The sequence below is a fragment of the Numenius arquata genome, chromosome 5 (assembly GCF_964106895.1).
Source record: "Numenius arquata chromosome 5, bNumArq3.hap1.1, whole genome shotgun sequence".
Taxonomy (NCBI): domain Eukaryota; kingdom Metazoa; phylum Chordata; class Aves; order Charadriiformes; family Scolopacidae; genus Numenius; species Numenius arquata.
Window position 1 is genome coordinate 64,946,044 of NC_133580.1, and position 21,912 is coordinate 64,967,955.

Here is a 21,912-nt window from a genome sequence, read left to right on the forward strand (position 1 = left end):
CCGCCCCCGGAAGCCGGGAACGGAGGGCGGGAGGCCGGCGGCGCGGTGGGGCCTAGGGGCGGCCGGCGGGAGGAAAGGGGAAGGGGCCCTGCAGCCGCTCGGAGCCCCACCGCCACCATGCCCGCCTTCCGGCAGGTGGGGGAGAAGCAGCTGCCCCAGGAGGTCGTCTTCATGGCCTGGTCCCCCAAGAGGGACCTCATCGCCCTGGCCAACAGAGCGGGCGAGGTGAGTGCGGGGGTCGGGGCCGCGCCGGGGGGTGGCGGGGGGAGTGGGGGGGTGGGGGGCGCGTTGGGGAGGGAAGGGCGGAATTCTATTAAAGTATTTTATTTTTTTTTCCCTGGAATTGCTGTCTGCCATCACGCATGGAGACAGAGGGCTGTACTTTCGGGCCAGGTTCGCTGGAGAAGCGTGGGTAACCCTTGCTGGTTACGGGCTTCTAGGCTGGCACAGTGCACAGCCTATTCCTCTGCCTTGCTGTGCCCTGAACAGTATGCCGTCCCCTAAAACGGCGTAGGAGTCCGTCATCTGCTAGAGGAGCAGGTGATACTTCAGATGTATATTTATTGAAGAACGGTAAAAGATTTAGGGTTTTTAAAGGAGGTATTTAAAAGACGGCTTGACATAGTGCTTAGTGACATGGTTTAGTGATGGTTTTTTTTATCAGAGTTAGGTTGATGGTTGGACTAGATGATCTTAAAGGTCCCTTCCAACCCAGGCAATTCTATGATTCTAAAGAATGGTGAAAAAAAGTGCATCTTGAACTGGTCTACACACCAGTATTAATGGGACAATGTGGTTTATTTTTCTGTCTTTGATGTGTTTGCTTTGTAGGTTTTACTCCATCGGCTCGCCAACTTTCAACGAGTGTGGAGTTTGCCTCCAAATGAAAATACAGGAAAGGAAGTGACTGCTCTTGCTTGGAGACCAGATGGCAAAAGTAATGACCAGTATATGGGGTGATATAGAATCATCATAGAATGGTTTGGGGTGGAAGGGACCTTAAAGATCATGGAGTTCCAACCCTCTGCTGTGGGCAGGGACACCTCCCACCAGACCAGGTTGCTCAAAGCCCCATCCAGCCTGGCCTTGAACCCCTCCAGGGATGGGGCAGCCACAGCTTCTCTGGGCAGCCTGTTCCAGTGTCTCACCACCCTCACAGGAAAGAATTTCTTCCTGATATCTCATCTAAATCTCCCCTCTTCCAGTTTAAAACCATTACCCCTCCTCCTATGGCTCCACTCCCTGATCAAGAGTCCCTCCCCATCTCTCCTGTAGGCCCCCTTCAGTGCAATAACGGTGCAATAAAATTCCCGTTGGAAATCAGTGAAATTTGTGGCGATGATGCCTCTTACTCCTGAAGGAAATTTTCAATTAAACTGTGTTTAAAGAGAAGGGGAACTTAATTTTACGTAGGTTTATTCAAAGTAATGGTGTTACGCTGTTGGAAGCAATTGCAAGAAAGATTTGCAAGGCGCATGTATGTCCAAATTACTGTTTATCAAGGTATAGCAAAATTTCCAGTTCCTAACTAAGCAGACTATTTTTATGTGAATGACAAAATTTATTATGTGTGTGAGTTGGAGAGAGGGTCTGGCTGATTCGTGGTGACTAAAGAGCTCAGTTTATTTAGCATAGACTGAACTTCAGAGGCTAAAATTGCTCTAATAATACACCAGAGAAGACAAAAAAGCCTTTTCCTTATCAACAGAAATAGTGTTGAAATTAGTAGATTAATAAACCTAAGATGGAAATTCGTTAATTTTTTGACTCGTTAGAAGCCAGAGAATGGGAACAATCTTCATCCAATGACATGGGTAAAAATACCTATATAGTTTTATGGTGGAGTTAGAGGAGTTTCTTAAACTTATTTTTAAGCTGGTTGCCAGTGATTACGAGGAAATGAGCATAGAAACTTTGCCTGCCGTGTGCTTTTGTGGGTTAATAAAGTTAAGAAGAAGGTGATGCAAAGGCTGCTCAGCAAGTCTTTTCAAATGACCCAAACTTTTCTAACTCGGCAGTCTTTATACATAAGTTGGCCTCAAATCTGCAAAAACTGAAACCTCTGCTTTATCCTAAGTGTTGTCAGAAGTGTTAGAAGCGTGTTCAGTTCAACATGTAGATAAATAATTGTGGGATCATTGCCTTTGGCTTAAATTTATCACCTGAAGTATGACAGGAGTTCAAACCTTCATTTTAATGAGTAGGTTTCAAACGAGACTTGGGAAGGACTGTTGTCCTGGTTTGAGCTGGGAAAGAGTTAATATCCTTTCTAGTTGTTGTGGTTTAGGTATATGTTGTGGTATGAAGGGAATGTTGATAATGCATTTTGGTTTAGTTGTTGCCAGGTGATGTTTGTATTTTTCAGGGTCTTTTTTCAGCTTCCCATAGAAGCTGGGAAGGAGCAGGGACAGAAGGATGGAATGGCCAGTGGAATATTCCGTACCAGAGATATCATGCTCTCTATATAAATGGGGGCTGGCTCGGGGGCAGGAATCTGTGATCACTGCTCAGGATGGGGCGGTGCGTGCTGGGTGGTGAGAGTGACTTGTGTCATTGTTATTATTGCCATTTTCCTTTCCTGTAATTGTTCCCAACTTCTTGTGGTGCCCCCACACCCCAGTCTGCTCCCTGGTGGGGTGGTGCGAGGAGCAGAAAAGGCCTTGACTGCTCAGCAACAACCAAAAACACCAGTGCGCTGTCAGCACCGCCTTCATCCCAAACCCAAAACACAGCACTTGTACCAGCTGCAAGTAAAGAAAGTTTGATCTGTCCCCACTGAAACCATGGTAAATGTACATAGACAAAGAGAAAAATCTGTCCAGTATTTTCTAATCCGCTCTAAAGTAACTACAAAGTTTTGCATGTTGGTTTTTACACGTTTTGCTCCTCTTTCTCTAGTTTTGGCTTTTGGCCTCTCTGATACCAAGCGGATTATTCTGTGTGATGTGGAAAAACCTGAAAGCTTGCACTCCTTCTCCGTGGACTCCTCTATTACTTACATGCACTGGATGGAAGTAACTGAGGAAAGTAGGTGAGTCCAAAAAACTCTAGAAGTAAATTGTGGGCTGTGTAGTGCCACCTTACTAATAATTTATGCTTAGTGTGTTACAAGCAGTCATATAAAATAATATAATATTACGTAGTTATGACTTTTTGTTACCACTTGGCTAAAATTTTCCTTTTGGTTAGAACAGACACTTTTCATATGCATATTTTTGGGGTTGATATCTTAACCAGTCTGTTGTGGTTCTTTATACACAAAAATTTCAGCATGGTCTTGAGTGCCCACCTCTTAAGAGCTGCTTAATCTAGTATTAGCTTGTACAGCCTGTCTCCCGATGCAGTTTACTTCAACACCAATTCATTTATTAAACTAATTACAACAGTGTTACTATGTTCATAAGTATTATATTTAAATCTTTCTTCACTTGTGTTTTCAAGATCTCCAGTTTGATGCTCACATCTTCTACAGTGTGTCTTTGGTGTTACATCCAGCCCCAGTGGCATTTCTGTTGGGGGTGTACATGCTTCAGCAAGTCAGTTTGCCCCAAGTGACCACGAGCTCCGTGGCATTAGGCAACTTTCAGCAGCATTTGTGAGCTGCAGGACATTGTGGGCCCTGTTTCTATGGTCCTATAAAAACCTCTGATATCATAGAATCATAGAATGGTTTGGGTTGGAAGGGACCTTAAAGATCATCGAGTTCCAACCCCCCTGCCATGGGCAGGGACACCTCCCACCAGACCAGGTTGCTCAAAGCCCCATCCAGCCTGGCCTTGAACACCTCCAGGGATGGGGCATCCACAGCTTCTCTGGGCAGCCAAGCACCAAGACAAGAATTAAATAAAACGTTTATTTAAAAAAGGGAGGTGGAGTGAGCCTGACTTGGGGATTTTCCCCCTCGGCCTCCACGAAACACCAATCTTAAAATAATAAGAAAATAACTGCATCTTACATCACTCTTGCATTTTTCTCCAGATGGGAATAGACTTACCTCTTTACGGAGAAACCTCATCCTTCTGGCCTGTCAAAGATGTGGTATTAAATATTGCACTTTAGTTTTCCTTCCGAGTGAAGCTTTATTGAGACGTAGGCAGGCTGGGCTGCACGGCTGTACAGGCTTCAAACAAAGAGCCTCAGTCAGTAACTGCGTTACAGATGATGAGGGCATCATCATCAGAACCAGCAGATACAAACTTTATCTTCTCCTTTGCTGGAGATAAAAAAACATTTTTCAGAGTTGTTTTATTAATTTGATCATTTGATAAATTATTAAAGGCCCCATAAGGGATCATCCTCTGGTATTTGTAACTCTTTAACATACATGACGTATTGGGTACATGCTGTAACTCTGAAGTTAGAAAGAAATCCTCTTCCCCCCCCAGTTTTTACAGCTTGGGTGGTAAAGACAGTCTTCTTTCTCTTTCAGCGTTCTCACTTCCTTTTACAACGCTGAGGATGAATCAAATCTCCTTTTGCCTAAATTACCGGCGCTACCAAAAAAGTAAGCATTGTGCTAGTAAGCTTGAAAAGAGATAATTTGTCCTTAATTGTCGTCGTTTTGGTTATTCATCTTAAGTGCTCTACAGATGCTTTGGGTTACGTGTCTGCTCACTGTTATTGAGAATGATTATTTTGTTTTCAGTTACAGTACCACTGCAAAAATTTTCAGGTAAGAAATTGTCATCTTCTTTCTCACTTTTGTGATTTTATTTTGTTTTCTGGTATTGAGACAAGCTATGTAAACTCCAATCGTATGTTTTGTGTTTCAGTGAAGAAAAGTCAGATGAGATTATGAAGCTTCTGGGTGATGTGAGGTAAATTCCACATGTGGGTTGTTGTGGGTTTGGTTTTTTTTTTTTCCTTTGGTTGGTTGATTTTTTTAACCTATAATGTAATGGATAAGTGGGGTTTATTTTTAAGTTATTCATAATCTGTTTTTAGGGATCCTGAAGAAGGGATATGGAATGACTCTTTTTTCATGTACAAAGATAAAGTTCAAATAATATATTAGAAAAAAAAGTCTCCATCAGTTTACACCTTTTCTCCTCAATTTAGGGGGGTTATAAGGTAACCCTTATCAGCAACTGCTGTTGGTGCCACATCTTCTTTTCCTTAGAAGAAGGTTTCTTGGGGTGCTTTTGAAGGCTCTGTTGTGTGTGTTACTTAAGCTGGTTGTGGAGACATTTGTGAACGCTTGTTACAGACGGGGAATTCCCGTGGGTTTGCACGAGTGCGCCAAAGCTAAACTTAACATTAGCTCTGAAATCAGCTGTATTAGGGTTACTTTAAGGTACAGGAAGCATCTCTTGATAGGAAACACATGAGGAGCAGCTGGAGGAAGCGTAGTTTAGCAGCCTGAGACTGGCATCGTGGAGTGCTTGTGGTGCATCTTAACCTCAGTGCCTTGTTTTTCCACTCGCTGTTCTTACAGTCTCACCACTGGGAATTGTTCTCCTTATTTCAAAATTTGCATCTCTGTCTACCACCGGTTATTTCTTTTTAAGACTCAATACCTCTTCTTACAGCAGGACTTACATGCTAGAAAGAGAGAGGTGGTGGCTGCTGGTGGTGTAGGAGCTTTCTGGATTCTGTGCTCCTTCGTCCATTCAATTAATCAAACCCAAAGCTTTTCAGATGCTGTTTTGTTAAGTTCTTGGTGTTAATGGAAATATTCTCCTTTAACTTATATTTAGGTGTGTAACAGGCAGGAGTTTCCGTTAATTTTCTTATATTTATAAGGTGACACGTTAAACAGTCTTACTTTTTATGTTGTGGAGCATTACTGCTCACTGCAATGTAAGCAGATACGCATAGTTGAAGATGTATGAATGTTTTTCAGTGGTGGTAAGAGGTAATGGGCACAAAATTGAACATAAGAAGTTCCATCTAAACATGAGGAGGGAGGAGCTTCTTTCCTTGGAGGGTGGCAGAGCCCTGGCAGAGGCTGCCCAGAGAGGTGGTGGAGTCTCCGTCTCTGGAGACATTCAAACCCCGCCTGGACACGTTCCTGTGCAACCTGCTCTGGGTGGACCTGCTCTGGCAGGGGGTTGGACTAGATGATCTCCAGAGGTCCCTTCCAACCCCATAGCATTCTGTGAATGACAGCAATGGGCAACCTCCCTGTCCAAAGTTTTAACCTTTTAAACATATACGGAGGGGTCATAGAGAAGCTTTTTCCCACGTCATTGCAGCAAATTGGTTTTAACAAGTGAGCAAATCAGATCTGTCTGTCCCAGACCCTCTTCTTTGAACAGGGTTTCTGTTTCCGGTTACTTGTGGCTGTTCTTTGCTGCTGCATCCATTCCAAGTATTTATTGCCTTTATGGTTGTTGTGGTTTCGGCCGAATTTACCAAAACCAGACCGACAGATGGCCCTTCCTCCCACTTCTCACCCCCCAAAAAGAGGAGAGAGGAGGAGAAAGAGATAAGGAGATTCAGAAGTTTAGAATGAACTAAACTACTTTAATGAAGAATTAATATTAAAATAAAAATAAAGAAGAAGATCATGAAATAGATACAATATACACAAAACCGTATCAAGCTCCCAGGATGACAGTCACGTCATCGGCAGGCACTGGGGAAGTCCCAGGCTGGACTCAGTGACGGATGGGAACTGGATTCCAGCTCTGGAATCAGGAACACACGGATCGGGATCAAAGGCAGATGAACAGACAGAGTCCTCTCTGGACGTCGGCCATCGCAGGAAGGGGGCTGACCCTTTGATCCCTCAGCCTTTATACTGAGCATGGGGCAGATGGGATGGAATATCCCAGTTGGCCAGGTTTGGGTCACCTCTCCTGTCCGCTCCTCCCCACTGATGTGACCTCTCTACGTTTTTTCCGTTTCCGACCCTCTAAGGGGGCAAATAACGAAATGGGCTGCCCTTGGTTGTTATAGCAATAAGGATAAACAAGGGCCTCTCTGCACACCGATCCTTGGCACGGAGCACAAACATTGGGCTGATCATTCTGAGAACGAGCAGTTTTCTCCACAATCTGCCGTTAATTTCAGAGAGTTAGAGGAGGCCTAGCTAGGATGTAAAGTTACAGAACAGAAAATTGGTTCGGTTTTACTTCAAACCGGGACAATGGTTTTTCTGGGGAGCACCACTGAGTGACTGCGACAAACTTACTCTGCGTGTAGTTAGGATAAACTCAGGGGAATAGAGAATTGGCTTTGTAAGAATGCTTTGCAGCTGTATTGGTCGGTGCTTTTGTCTTCTAGAAGGTATAAAGTTAGTAAAGAGGGACTTCTGTGTCTAAATTGTGTTGGTTTTTTTTTTCCCTATTCTCTCAGTTAATTCAGTAATTGATACTCTCTCTGTAAGTGTTAGAGGCGGGTCTTATCAATGAAATCCAAGCTAATAATTTTTGGTTCTTAAATTTCTTGGATCGCAGGCAGTAGTACAGTGTTTCTTTTTGTTCAGTGATTCCTTAGAAGGTCTTTAGTAAAGGGATGGAATTTAAGTACGAAGAATTATATTTGTGTGCATTAGAATTTGTTTCGGTACGCTCATCAACACACGTTCTTCTATTTTTATAGACTTAATGCTCTTGTCCTTGGTGGCAGCTCAGGATTTATTGAGATTTATGCTTATGGAATGTTTAAGATTGCTGCTGTAACTGGGGTACGTTCCATTTCTTTCCATGTTTTCTCTTCATAATATACCGAACTACAGCTGAATTGGATGAAAAAATACATATGCGTGCTTACGCTTAAGTGAAACTGGGTTGTTGAAGTTTAAAGAAAGAAATAATTGTTCCTCTCGCTGGGGTCGCGTGGTTTTGGCTGGAAAGACATTTTAACTCTGGCAATTTTAGCATCTCGTTTCAAATGAAACAAAGTTCAGCACTAATCACAGTAAAAGGAGTGCTTTTATTCCTGAACAGTAGCTGAAAATTCCACTTGGTTTTTACATGTCATTGAACGCAGCCTTCTGTGTACGTGAATGTGTTAGAGCAGTAAATACATCTGAGAGGAAATGCAATATTTCATGAACTTTTATACTGGAATCCTTCAGGTGGCAGGTTCTTGCCGTGGACTGTGTTTGTCTAGTGATTTGAAATCACTGTCAGTTATTACAGAGATACGAGACTCCTCAGACAGCGAAGCAGAGATAACGTATTTTCAGGCAAGTAATGCATTTTTAAAATATTCTTTAAAAGTGGAACTGCTTTTTAAATTACTTTCTGGTGGCTTTATTGCTTTCCCGTTATTTGCAGAAAAAAACATGAATTATTTCCTGCCTTTCTGAAATTCACCCCGATTTCGTTTTTGTATTTATCACATTAATGTGCAGTTTGACTGATGATGATGATCTGAGGCATTCTTTTAAAATATTACTTTAAATACGGCCTTAGAGTTATTCACATTTTCTTCATTCTGCACACAAAGACATAGAACCAATGCTGTTGATTATCCAGTCTATCCAGAACAGTCATCCTTAAGACTATTACAGTTAAAACTCCAAAACGAGGAACTTAATCAGGACTTTTTATAGGTGTATTAAAAATATTTATTGCCCCTTTGAGTTAAATGTATTTCCCTCTTAAAATCAACTTTAAGGAAATGGGGAATGAGTTTTTCTGTGGGTCTTTCCCCGCCTGGCTTTTCATTTCTGTAATACAAAGTTTCTTAAAAGACAAGTCGTCCGCTTACTGTTGTGTGTTCCATTTGTTACAGCTGGACACTAGTCTCTTATCAAGTTACTTACCCGAGGTGACTCGAATGGCTCGGAAGTTTACTCACATTTCAACTCTGTTACAGGTACAGTTGTGTTGCACCGTCCTTATATCATCAGGACTCTTACAGGCTTCAATATTCTCAATAATGCAAGTAAAATAAGTGTTTTCTAGTAGGAAGCTTAAGTTGGTTATAAGTAAACGTAGGGCTCTAACTTGGAATTTGGTTACAGATTTTATATAATAGCTACAGTATTTTAAGATTCTTGCATGTGTTTTGAAAGGGGGGGGGGGGGAAGGGAATAATGCCCGTGCCTGTATCTATTACAGTATATAAAGTTGTCACTGACGTGCATGTGTGAGGCGTGGGAAGAAATACTGATGCAGATGGACTCAAGACTGACAAAGTTTGTACAGGTACTGTGGTATTAACCATTCTTTTGGAAAAAAAAAAATGCAGTAGTCCTGTTGTTCATGTGAACATATTGCATATCTTAATGTCATTTAAGCATAAAATGCCTCCAGATAACGATCTCTAAGCTCAGAGGCAACCTGGAAGCTATTATGTGTCAAGTGCTCTGACGCTGAAGATATCCGAGTACAATCAAGTGCGATTGTATTGTGACACTTCTTTATTTTATTGAAGTTATTCAAAGGTGATAGTTTTCAGCTTGCGCAGCTATTTAAGGTTTTACTCTTTGTACTTTAGTCACTGATAAAGTGAATACTGTAAATGTTGAGTAACAGCCCACCAGCACTTACAGCCTAGTTCAACAGAGCATGTATAACAGCTACGGTAAAGATGCTCTTGGTTTTGCTTAAGTTTTGTGTTCATTGACCATGGCTAGAAGTTAATTGAATCAAATAAATTATTTATTTATTTAAAAATAGATTCTTGGTGTTGGGAAACTGCTTAGAATTTTTATTGGGTGATACAATTGAAAATAACTTAAAATACTAGAAAATTTCCCGTGATCAGTAGTCTGATTTCAGCATTCAAGGATATGAGTGGGTTTTCTGATATACTTTTAATTGAAGTGTTTGTGGGAATATTGGTAGCCTGGATTTAATCTTTTCACCGATCTATTTCAATCATTTTGACTGACAGGAAAAGAATACAACCACTTCTGTTCAGGATGAGTTTATGCAGCTGTTGTTATGGGGCAAAGCAAGGTAGTCACTGTTTTTTTATCTGAGTACGCATTTGCATTTGATACTGAAACACAAAATTAATTGATATTTGGTTCTCTCCCCCACCCCCTTCAGTTTGGAACTTCAGGCGTTACTAATGAACCAGCTGACGGTAAAGGTATGGTAATATTTTTATACATTAAAATAATCTATTTCAATATCTTTTAATCACTGTTCTGTTAAGTTAACAAGAGCATTTTTATGTGTTTGTATTCATTTTTTAACAGGGTTTAAAAAAACTTGGTCAGTCCATAGAGTCTTCCTATTCCAGTATACAGAAGCTGGTCATAAGTCACTTGCAGAGGTAAGTCACAGAAGGTCCAATGAATTATAGGTAAAATGACATAATTATATACTTTGCTAAAAGACAATATGCTGTATTGGTGGTTCTTTGTGTGTAGGTGTGCTGGTGGCACCTCAAGGCCAGGCTGGATGGGGCTTTGAGCAACCTGGTCTGGTGGGAGGTGTCCCTGCCCATGGCAGGGGGTTGGAACTCGATGATCTTTAAGGTCCCTTCCAACTCTAACCATTCTATGATTCTATGGTGCAGAGACTATGGTCATGGCAAAATGTACTATTTTACTTCTGGGTAATGGACAACTATTGAAGTATTTTGAACAATCCCCAAAGGGTGACTATAAAAATTATATTACTTTGCTCTTGCTTCCTAGTGGCTCTGAGGCACTTCTATACCACTTGAGTGAATTGAAAGGAATGGCTTTGTGGAAACAAAAATATGAGTCTCTGGGATTAGATGCATCTGGAATTGAAGGTACAGTAGTGCATGTGCTACTTACCCACTCTGATTTCTCTTTTGAAAGCTTAATAATAATGATGAGCTCTTTTTGCAGAGGCTATTACTGCTGTTGGTTCTTTCATCCTGAAAGCAAACGAGCTGCTTCAGTAAGTATAAAGTCTGGAGAGTTTAAAAAATGTGCCCTTTGAGTCTGGTATCTGAGGGGCAGCATGTGGCTGGGAACAGAGGAGGTTGGGAGAGCAAGGCTCCTCTGGTGGTAAGATTTATTTAATCTGGTCTCACTGCATCTCATGGGCTCATACTCCAAGAACAGTCTTACTTAGAAGGTTGCATTGAGCATTTTTAAAAAAAATTGATAGTGCTTGCAGGCCTTTCTTAAAGCTTGGGGGACTTAAGCTTGGAGAAGCTTGTGACATTTAGATCTTTAATTTCTTTTCTTGTTTCTTGCTCAGAGTTATCGACAGTAGTATGAAAAACTTCAAAGCGTTCTTTCGATGGCTGTATGTGGGTAAGCTAGAAAGCATTCCCTGTCTGTTTTGTATTGTAAGCATTGAAATGTCGGCAAGTAATTAAGCCAGTCTTAGTTATAACCGTCTATTTATTTCTGTCATAGAAAAATTCCGGACATCTAAAAGGTTACAGTTGATGAGGCCAGAAGAATTATGATATTAAACACATAGATCATAAATTTGATAGTTCTCAAATAAACTTACTGTGGGTACAGTGGGTATTGTGTATACTTACCCTGGAATGTTTACTCCAAACTATTGTCTGCTTCATGAGAAATTCGCTGGTCTTGACTTGGGGAAACTGAAGGGCTTTATTTAGTTTACACCAAATCTAAGTATAGTCTGACTGTCCTTTACTCTGTCACTTGCTGTTTTCTCCTGTGGACACCTACTTAGCTGTAAGGTTTTTATAGATATACATTTTACTACTCTTAGTATGTACGTAAATAAATTCTTATGAACCCGTTTTATGATAACCTTGTCTCACTCTTGGACAGGGTACAGTGCAGTTGGAAAAGATTAAGCATAAAAAATTGCCAAGATTTGTATTGTAAGCTTGTGGCACAAGTGAGACCTAATTTCAGTCTCAATTCATAATCCTTCATTCCAGACTCTTTTGCTTCTGACAAATTATTCTTTCCTGTTTTATCAGCAGTGTCTTATTACATAGCCATGGAAAATTAAGAATAATAAGAAAACATATTACTATTAATGCAGTAAGCATATAATTTTTCCCTCAGCCATGTTGAGGATGTCAGAAGATCACGTGCTTCCAGAACTGAACAAGGTAGTAGTAACATTTTCTAATAAGTAATGGTATACTCTATATTCTACTTGACTTGAGCGCGAGGTTAAAGTTTTATTTTTATTCCAGAACTTAATGGAAAATGTCTGTGTCATTTCTTTGAGAGAGTTGATGCCTGCAGATTCACACTAAAATGCTGTCTCGCATGAATTGAAATATTCATGAATACCTGCAAGGAAAGTGTAGAGAGGTGGGGGTTGGTCTCTTCTCCCAAGTCACAGGCGACAGGACAAGAGGAAACGGCCTCAAGTTGCACCAGGGGAGGTTTAGATTGGATATTAGGAAAAATTTTGGCGCTGAAATGGTTATTAAGCATTGGAATGGACTGCCCAACGGAAGTGGTTGAGGCACCATCCCTGGAGGTATTTAGCAGATGGGTAGATGTAGTCCTTAGAGATATGTTTTAGTGGTGGTGTTTGTCAGTGTTGGGTTGATGGTTGGACTCTGTGATCTGAAAGGTTCCTTCCAGCCTGGGCAATTCTATAAGACAGAGGTGAATAAACTGGAATGATTTCAGCAGAGAGCTCCCAAGCAGGTTGGAGGCTGGAGCACTTGCCCTCTGAGGGCAGGAGAGGGCGCCGCGCTTGTTCAGCCTACACAACATGTGTTCATTGAAATGTATTTCTTATCCTTTGCTTTTCGTGCCATTGGTTTTTTTGTTTTTTTCTTTTAGATGACTCAAAAAGATATCACGTTTGTTGCTGATTTTCTTACTGAACACTTCAATGAGGTAAGGCATATTGGTTTGCCAAATACAGCATCTGACTGCATTTTTGCTGCCAAGAAATGAATCTGAAAAATCTTATAATAAAATAATTAAGCCATCTTTTTGCACGCTACTTCTCATTAACTTTGGTTTTAAATAATGGTTTTGTTTTGCATTATTTTTTCAGGCCCCAGAACTTTACAATCGTAAAGGAAAATACTTCAACGTGGAGAGAGTTGGCCAGGTAAAGAACTAGGGAATAAACAGAAAAAGAATAAATGAGAAAATCCTTAGATGGAGAAGCTTTTAAAGCTGTGCCCACTTTTCTTCTCTGTCCCTTTTGCTCTGTGTTGCCTGATCCAGTAATGGTAAAGGGCAGTACTTTAATTATTTTCCACTATTATTAGGAAAAGGAGCGTTTAAAAACATATCTTACAGGTTTTCCCTTGCACATGCTGTATTTTTAGGAAAAAGGTCAAAATTCTTCTCAGCCAGCAACAGTAATGTAAAACTGAAATGTGTTTGTTGTCTTTATGCCATTGCTCACTGGATTTCAAAACACTTGTGCTCAAGCTTGATTTAAAAATCAGTTTCTTAAGGAGATATTGCTGTATTATCTTAGATTATAGTTGACATTTCTTACTGTTTCAAGAAGGGGTAGAATGTTTAGTTTTAAGAGTAGGGCGTGTTAAATTAAGAAGAACTGTTTAACAGACTTAGGAGGGGCAATATTGGAGGTGAATTCTAACGACCCTTATTCTTAAAATGCAATCTCACAAATGTCTGTTCCTTTTCTAGTACTTGAAAGATGAAGATGATGACCTTGTGTCACCACCTAATACAGAGGGAAACCAGTGGTTTAACTTCCTTAAAAATAGTACTCATCTTAAAGGTAACGTGTGCCTCGGTAAAAAGTAAAAGTGAATCAAAGGTCTATGTAGAATGTAACAAATGTAGAAGATTAATCTGTTTCTCCATGCTTGCGAGTTATTTCTGTAGTGTTAGTCATGGATCTTCATCCGAGTAGAATAATATCAATGGGCCTTGTTATTTTGCACAGTTTTTATGTAGCTGCTTACCCAGGTAATTACCGTTTCCTGGGTATTAGAAGTTTCCTACCTTTTATGTACCAGTCTCAGAAATGTCAGTTTGGAAGGAATCCCAGGAGGTGTCTGTTTTAAAAGGTCTTAATTCCAGTTCAAGGAAGTAATAATTGCACATAGGTCATACCTGGGGGAAGTGTCCTAACTTGTTCTCTTTGACTGGAGTCAGACTATTTTGTTAATTAGTGGTGAAAAAGAAGTAAGTAAGAGGCTATAACAGGCTCATGGTGAGAACGATTCTTGTTTAACTGTAGAAACCACAGACTGTAAAACTTCTACAGCATAAGCTGTCTTGTAATACAATTTGCTACAACTGCCTTTTTCTGCCTATTTAATTCAATAAAAAGCGGGGAATTGGTAGCATTTTTGTGTGGCAAAGTAATATTTAGAGAATGTATTTTTAAACATATTTTGAAAATACGTGTAACACTCTAAACGTGTAAACTACTTGACTGGTCATTTCTGTTACTACCTGAGATTTGTGATTGTTTGTAGAGATGGTTTGGAAGTGGTTTTGTTGGTATTAATTTGGCAAGTACTGAGATGTTTGTCTCTCTTTAGGAACTGTAAGATTTATAGGACAAGTAATGCTTCTGTCATTGACACTTTCTACCCTTTGGTGTTTTGTTGCTTGATGTAATTTTTATCATTTTTCCAGCTAAATCATGGATAAAGAAACAGGTTATGTACTTAAAATGTGAAATTTATCTCAAAAGCTAAATGTCTTCTTACAAAGTAGTTAATTTCATAATAATGAATCAATCCTATTGAAGGCAAATCACAACTCCTGTAAGCATGGAAATTGTCTTGCTTAAACAACATTTTTTTGACAACTGTGTTTCTAGCTTTTGGGTCAATGCAGTTCCATCTTTTTGCAGTTTTGAATGGGCTCTGAAGAAAAGCCAAAGGGGCAGGCAGGCAGCTGTTTTTCATTCGTCTTGTTTCATACTGTAATCCGTTTAGTTACTTGTGTTAGAGTTTACAATCGGGGAATAATTTAGGCAGTCACCTAATCCAACCAAAGCAGGGCTAATTTTGAAGCTAGGCTGGCTTACACGAACCTATTCCCCTCAGCTTCTCTTTGTAAAGCATGTGCTCTAGCCCTGTGACCGCTGGACTCATTCTACTTTGTCACTTTAGTATGTTTTTACAGAGGTGCAAGCATTTTTTAAAAATGAACTTTATCTCTTTACAGAAAGTCCACTTTTGTTTCCCTACTACCCTGAGAAATCACTGCATTTTGTCAAAAGGCAGATGGAAGGGGTCATCGATCAGTGTTTACAAAAACCAGCGGTAAGTTCAATTTCTATAAAAGATAACTTTCTTTCAGGGCGAGCAGTCAACTGCAGACAGTAGTCGTGCTTAGGAAGGCCTGAAGTTTTTAGTCTTTGCCTTCACGTGAATACAAGTTAAGTGGCAGCGTGTAGCCCAGCTTCACCACTGCTGGGATGTCTCAAGCCTTTGGCTAGGCAGAGCATAATGGGGGATATTTTTGTTTTGTATCTTCTGTTCCCACGTTATTGGGATCTATTTATTTTTAACGTTAATTAGCTTGGTGTATGTGCTATGTACTAGATAGCTGTGTTAGTTGGCAATACATTAGTCTATATATCATAAAGAAACATGAAACAAGTGTATCAAGTGACAGTAGTGTTTGCAATAGGGATGATTATTGCAGCAAAATATTGGTGTATTTTTCAGTCAGATCACAGAATCACAGGATGATATGGGGTTGGAAGGGAACTCTGGAGATCATCTAGTCCAACCCCCTGCCAGAGCAGTTCCACCCAGAGCAGGTTGCACAGGTGGGGTTTGGAATGTCTCCAGAGATGGAGACTCCACCACCTCTCTGGGCAGCCTGTTCCAGGGCTCTGCCACCCCCAAAGTAAAGAAGTTCCACCTTATGTTTAGACGGAATTTCCTATGTTCAAGTTTGTGCCTGTTCCCTCTTGTCCTGTCACTGGGCACCACTGAAAAAAAACTTGTCCCATCCTCCTGACACCCACGCTTTAAGTATTTATAGGCATTGATCAGATCCCCCCTCAGAGGCTTCTCTTCTCCAGACTAAAAAAACCCAAGTCCCTCAGCCTTTCCTTGTAAGAGAGATGTTCAAGGCCCCTAATCATCTTTGTAGCCCTAATGAAATGTACTCAAGGATTTTTGTTTGGTTGGGTTTTTTTTTGTTCTTAAAAAGTTGTTTAGTTATTAATAACTGCCTGCATTTTTGTCCTATTTTCATTATATTTGTTAGGATGTAATTGGAAAGTCAGTGCATCAAGCAGTCTGCATGTCTCTTTACAAAACTTCTGAAAGGTATTTCTTTACATTATTTCTAAAGCTCAGTTGCACAAAATTACAGTAGCATTTTATAAGCTGGTTTTTTTTTCTTTTCAGCGAAGATTCCACACCTCAGTTATTTAAACTACCATTTCTGTAAGTGTGCTGCTCTTCCTTGTTTTATGTCATTTACCAATTATTAAAACTTGCCCTAAATTTTCATTTCTTCCTTCCGCATTACAGGTGGAATGACAAAACATCCAATATACATTATGTTCTCTTCACCATATTAGAAAATTCGATTTCTAAAATATACATTTTGAGGAGACATACTGATACTTCCAGGTAAGACAGAAAGGGGTAAAAAGTGGTTTGTGAGCTTCGGCACATGGGTACAGAGACAATTGCAATCGGAATCTTTCTTTTGTAAAAAGAAGTAAATAGCAGCATGAATACAATCTTTCTTGGATGCTAGAGAAAATGAGGAGGGCTTTAGGAAGCGCAGTAGGAAACTGCAGGAGGAGTTTGTGTTGTATTTGATGCAGAAAATGTAATCACAAGACCCAAGATGGTTTTAGGCTTAGCAGAAAAATCAGGCTCCCTTGCCTTTGCTCCTCACAGGATTACTTGCTTGTGCAAACTTGTGAAAAATGGCAGGGAATCATGCTTTCAGTGATGCTTTGTCTTACTGTAAATGCTATCCTTTGATTCACCCCTTGCAGCCTGTAATTTAATACTCTTAAGAAAAAATGGGAGGGGGACTCATAGGTGCAACAAACAGAATACGTCTCTTTGGTGTGTAGTTTTGTGTGCCTTCAGGGGTTTCTGTGTCCAGGATGCAGTTTGTCACGGCCTGGTTGTGCCGATACAACCGTTTTAAGATGCATTCTGACAGTGGGATCATGGAAATAACCTGGGTTTAGAAAACCAAACCTCCCCCTCTCTGTAAAATACTGTTTTTTATAATCTGTTATTTAATTTGAGGAGATAACTGTGGTAGGGGTGGGAATTTTTAAAGCAGTTTTACTGCTGAAGAAAGCACGTGGTGGAACTATCTTTTGTGTTTACAGTTGAGAGCTGGTGATGACAAAATGATCCTATTTCCTCCCTCACTGATATCTAAAATAGTCTAAACTCGTTTTCTGTAGATTTGAGTAACAAGTAACTTAATGGACCTGAGACTAGGACAATTGAGCCAAGAGTTCAGCAAAGAACTGTCTCCCACAAGCCAGACGCCGTTTCCCTCTTGACTCCATTAGTCACGTTTTGCTGAGGGGTAGAAGAAAGCAAAAAGTTTCTATCCACCAGTTATATCATCTCGGGCTTTGGCCGTGTATCGTGCTAAGCTGAGACAGGCTTACACCGTCTCTTACCACAGCTGCCGTTAGAGATTTTGGATTCTCTATGAACGGAAAAGAAATTAATCACTGAGATAACCAACACTGTTCTTCTAGGTCTGTCAGCAATGGAATTCTTGCAGTAGAGTTTGGAAACTTCTTGAACAACAGTATAAATGAGAGCTCAGACTCCAGGTCAGTATATTTGATTTTTTTCCTTCCAGAATCGCGGACCACTAGATTGAAGACCATGTTTTCCTAGTGTTTATTTTACATTAAATTAACCTCTCAGGCATGACAGTTTGGCTTTTATCCTACAAGTTACTACTTCAGGCACTGGACCAGCTTGTAGTCCCTGAGTGAGTCGGGCTGTCAGAAATGGCACAGGTGCATGAAGCTGCAGGATTGAGGGAGTCTTATTTTGCGCTTCACCTTAAGGTCAAGGCAATTTTAGTTTTCTAGTTGAAAACTAGACCTTTGGCAGACGTACAAGAAACACACAACCTTCAGTTGTGTTTCTAAATTTTCTTTGGTGTTTGCGTTTACTGTTTCTTTCATTTCACCTGAGATGGGAAAAAATAAGATTGCTAGGAAGTTTTATTTGTGGGGGGGTTTTGTGGGGTTTTTTTTTCAGAATCATTTTTCCTGCTTAATACAGGAATCTGCCATGGTTGCGGCTGTCTTTTAGTCTTAGCTGCATGACTGACCTTTTTTATTGCTTACAGTAAAGCTCACCGTTAACTACTGAATGCTTTTTAACATGAATGCTGTGCAACCTCAGAATATTTTAGTTCTGTATTCACTTTTATTCCATGATGCTTTCTAATTTTTTTTCCTGTAGATGCTACAGTTGTTTAGATGCGCACTTCTACGATGATGAAACCGTCACTGTAGTTTTGAAGGAGAGCGTGGAACAAGAAGGCAAAGAGAGAGTCTTGGCTCAGCTGCCTTTATCTTCAGTATACACAGATGAGGATCAAGATAGGGAATTCATCTGGGATTCTACTAAAAGGTACTGAAAAACTTTAAGCGAGTCTGAAAATGCAGAAATGAAAAGCAGATTAAACAAATATTCTAATTGTGTACAGTTATTCATGCTTTTTGTGTGTGTGCATAAATATTTTAAAGACAAAAGCTCTTTTTATGCCAGGGAGAGTGGAGTGGGGAGGTGGAAGCTCCCTGAACAGTTTGTTTTGTGGTTTTTGTAGGGGTTGGGATTGGTTTTGGTTTTTTGGAGACTGAATGCTACCTGTGTACGTGGCTCTGGTGAAATGGGAGGACCAATTCAAGACATCCTGTCAAATCAGAAATCTTTTCTTTAGAGGATGCTAACTTTGCTGGTCAGAATACTTGAATTTGGGATGTTCTCAGCATATTTGCTCATACACCTTTGCCTTGTAATAAGGATACACAGATATTTCTTCATCTGTCCTCTTTTTTTTCCCCCTGTGCCTCTCTGGTGCATTGCTGAAGATATATTTTTAACTCAAAATAAAGAGCCATACTGAACTGTAAATATTTTTTTCTTGCCACAAAGAAATCGGGTGTTGAAGAACGAGCAGAAAATATTAAAAACAAGTTCAAAGTAATCCTGGCCACTGCAAGGGGCAGAGTTCCTTCATAAAATCCCCTGTGAGTGGGGGTGAATTGGAGTGATGGACCTTTGAAAGGCTGGAGCAGAGTTACGATGGTTTCAAATGCTTGTCTGCTTGTTGCATATGATATAATAAGACTGAGACGTAAAAAAACCTGGACTGACCGAGGTTTTCCTTAGTACTGGAATTGTTTCTTATGTACTAATACTGTGCTTCTCTTCTTGGCTGTGCACAGGCTGGATGAGCAAAGCGGTGAGATACCCACGCGTGCTGTCGTCTTGGAGAATCAGTGGAGGGTGCTGGAGAACATGAAAGCTCAGTACGTTGCTGTAAATGGCATTAGAAAAGTTTCCTGTGTGGTAAGTACAGCATCTGTGAACAAGCCTGTAGACTGTGATCTGTGTCAGGATACAGTCGTACCTCTCTCATTACACAACATGGAAAAACTAGCAGAAGTTTTTAGATCTACTTGCTTTACTTTTCAACCTGCAGAGTGGTAAAAAAAGCTGCTAATTTCCTTGATAACTCCATTTCAAAGATAAAGGCTATTTTCAAAGCTATTGGCCGACATTATAAATAGTATTGGTGCTTTTATTTACTTATTGACAGAAACTTCTTGATGTCTCTTTAGCTAAGTTCAAATCTCCGTCATGTGAGAGTATTTGAGATGGATGTAGAGGATGACGGGGAAGCTGAGGAAGAGGAAGAAGAAGAAACAACTCAGATCGCTGCTGGGGAGCCTGATGAGCTGAATCAGTCTGCAGATAACCAGGACAGTGTGTGTGATGCAGCTGCTGAAGAACTACCTGATGAAGCTGAAGAACAAGAATCAAGTCTGGAGCCTTGACGTAGGCTTTTATACTGGTGACGGGACGAGACTGTGATCTAACTTCAGGCTGCTGAGATGATGTGTCTTGTACCTCCTCAAGCTGCTGTAGGAGGATGTTGCATGTCAGAATTCCATATTGCTTCTCAGCTAAGACTGTCTGTGTTCTGGAGTACGTTTATTTTGACACTTTTTTGTCTGGCACATGGTTTGGTATGAACTAAATTTCCTTGAGAGCTTTTCCGTTTGCAATTTTTTATAGGTGCGGAGAAAAAGAAATGCCAACTGACTTTTTTTTTTGTAGTTAACCTGTTCAGCCCTGAATACTGTTATTACCATAAAATGAACTTGTTACGTGATGTGAAAACAACAAAACTCGGGACCATGTTCTTTTCTTCTCAGAGTTTGTGTTCTAGTAATGGGTACAGAACCTTCCTGTAGAGCCAAAATTTAAGAGTGTGTACGGCCAACAACGAGCTTGCAGGTCAGCATAAGGCTGTTAGACAACAAAATTTAGCAATTTAGTTATTTAAATACATACTTCTAAAAACTCTTCTGATAACATCTGTCCTCGAAAACACTGTATTTCCATCCATGCAGTATTTTAGTCCTCAGTGCAACATTTCTGTGTACGTTTTGTCAAAGGTTTGCATGTCTCAGCCTGTGGAGTTTCTGTGAGATTGTTCATCAGTCTCTCTTATCTGTCCGGTGTTTTTGTAATGAAAAGTTACAACAGAGAATATTTTTTTATTATTATTCTGATGTGGCGCTGTATGTCATGCCTAGGCTTCAGTGTAGTCATGTTCCTTGCTAATTTATATCTTGCTGTAGGGATGGTGTAGTGACAAGCAGTAGCAGCTAGAAACGATGTTTGGAAAGCTAAAATGCTTTCTTCTTCCCTACTAGCTGTCAGAGTCTTAAATGACTTAAAACTCGCTGCTGTAAAGCAGTTACTCTTGATGAGAAATTGCCTCTCTAACAGAACCCGCTCAGCTTAAGCCTGGCCTTGTGTTCTTCCAGGAAACTTTGGCTTCTGATCTAACTTGAAGAATTGTCACAGTAGAATGCTTGGAAACAATTGTTTTGCAGTGCTTTCTGCTGAGTCGTTTTAGTCTGTGGGCATACGGAAATCTGATCTGTCCTGCCCATAATTGTTTCTAAATTTGTGTTAATAGCAGGTGTGTCCCGTGCCACAGGGAAATCTCCTGAGGTTATTCTGTGCATCTTTCTCATCCAGTCTGGGATATACTTGAGTCAATGGGAGTTTTGTTTCTGGCTTAAATAAGTACCTCTACCTTCTGCATTTCAAGGTGACAGGATACGAATGCACCAGTTTAGGTCAGTGGTTCTGAATGGATTGCTCATTCCTTCTGCCAAACTTATTTTTACTTTGCTACTAGATTTCTGTAATAATAAATATGTCAGTAATGTGCTTGTGCATCTGTTTTCAAAAGGGTGGTAGGAAATACTTGATTTAGAAGTTTTTCAGGATTTTGGTGGTGTCTGGACACGATGATCTCACTTGCCGCTTTGATCTCTTCTTCGTCATCCTTTTTTAATGTTAACTGAAGGCTCATTCAACCTTTTTTCTACTATTCTTTTTTCATAGTTTTGTAGTCAAAAGAACTTTTATATTTTCAGCAAGTGTGCATACAGTCCACTCTTTGTAATACTAATCTTTACGTCCCTAAGAATCATTTACTGCTGTCTCTTTTTTTAATGTTCACCTGTTTTGTACGTGGCATTTCTAGTTTTTTGAAGGTCTTGGGCAGCTTTTATTTTCTGCTGTTCACCTTGTGTAATCCCTTTTCCAGACCTTTTGTCCGTGCCTTTCTGCCTGAGCTCCACGACTTTAAAACTCACCATATTGCAGAGTTCCTGCTTCAGCCTCTCACCAGTTGGTGCTGTTTTGCTTCCCAGCCTGGGCATGCCGTGGTACTGGTGCCTTCCACTTTCATGGATTTCATTGCACTCATAAACAACCACTTTAGCTGCTCAGAAAGACAGGAGATGGATGGAGAGAAATAGTGAGCAAAAGCTTGCTTTAATTGTTTCTTTTTGCAGAGGGGAGAGGGGATGAGTATTTCTGTAACGATACCAGTAGGTCCTAATGCTTGGATTT

The 21,912-nt window shown here is 40.3% G+C and overlaps 1 protein-coding gene across 2 annotated transcripts; it reads left to right on the forward strand.

Moving 5' to 3' along the window:
- The first annotated feature begins 45 nt into the window (after positions 1 to 45).
- ANAPC4 (anaphase promoting complex subunit 4) lies at positions 46 to 21,216 on the forward strand. 2 transcript variants are annotated; one of them, XM_074147259.1, is made up of 28 exons: positions 46 to 225; positions 832 to 937; positions 2,899 to 3,031; positions 4,430 to 4,504; positions 4,646 to 4,672; positions 4,773 to 4,817; positions 7,546 to 7,630; positions 8,024 to 8,134; positions 8,686 to 8,769; positions 9,015 to 9,101; positions 9,793 to 9,857; positions 9,951 to 9,993; positions 10,103 to 10,179; positions 10,547 to 10,647; positions 10,727 to 10,778; positions 11,085 to 11,140; positions 11,882 to 11,928; positions 12,620 to 12,676; positions 12,840 to 12,896; positions 13,451 to 13,544; positions 14,951 to 15,048; positions 16,007 to 16,068; positions 16,150 to 16,188; positions 16,276 to 16,377; positions 17,487 to 17,564; positions 18,211 to 18,381; positions 19,200 to 19,323; positions 19,596 to 21,216. In XM_074147259.1, exons 1-28 carry the CDS (start codon positions 118 to 120, stop codon positions 19,809 to 19,811), a joined length of 2,400 nt encoding a protein of 799 aa, XP_074003360.1. In that variant the 5' UTR covers positions 46 to 117; the 3' UTR covers positions 19,812 to 21,216. The 2 variants fall into 2 exon arrangements, with proteins under 2 accessions (XP_074003360.1, XP_074003359.1); XM_074147258.1 differs by having other exon boundaries at positions 118 to 225; positions 11,882 to 11,931; positions 19,596 to 20,153.
- The last annotated feature ends 696 nt before the right edge of the window (positions 21,217 to 21,912 follow it).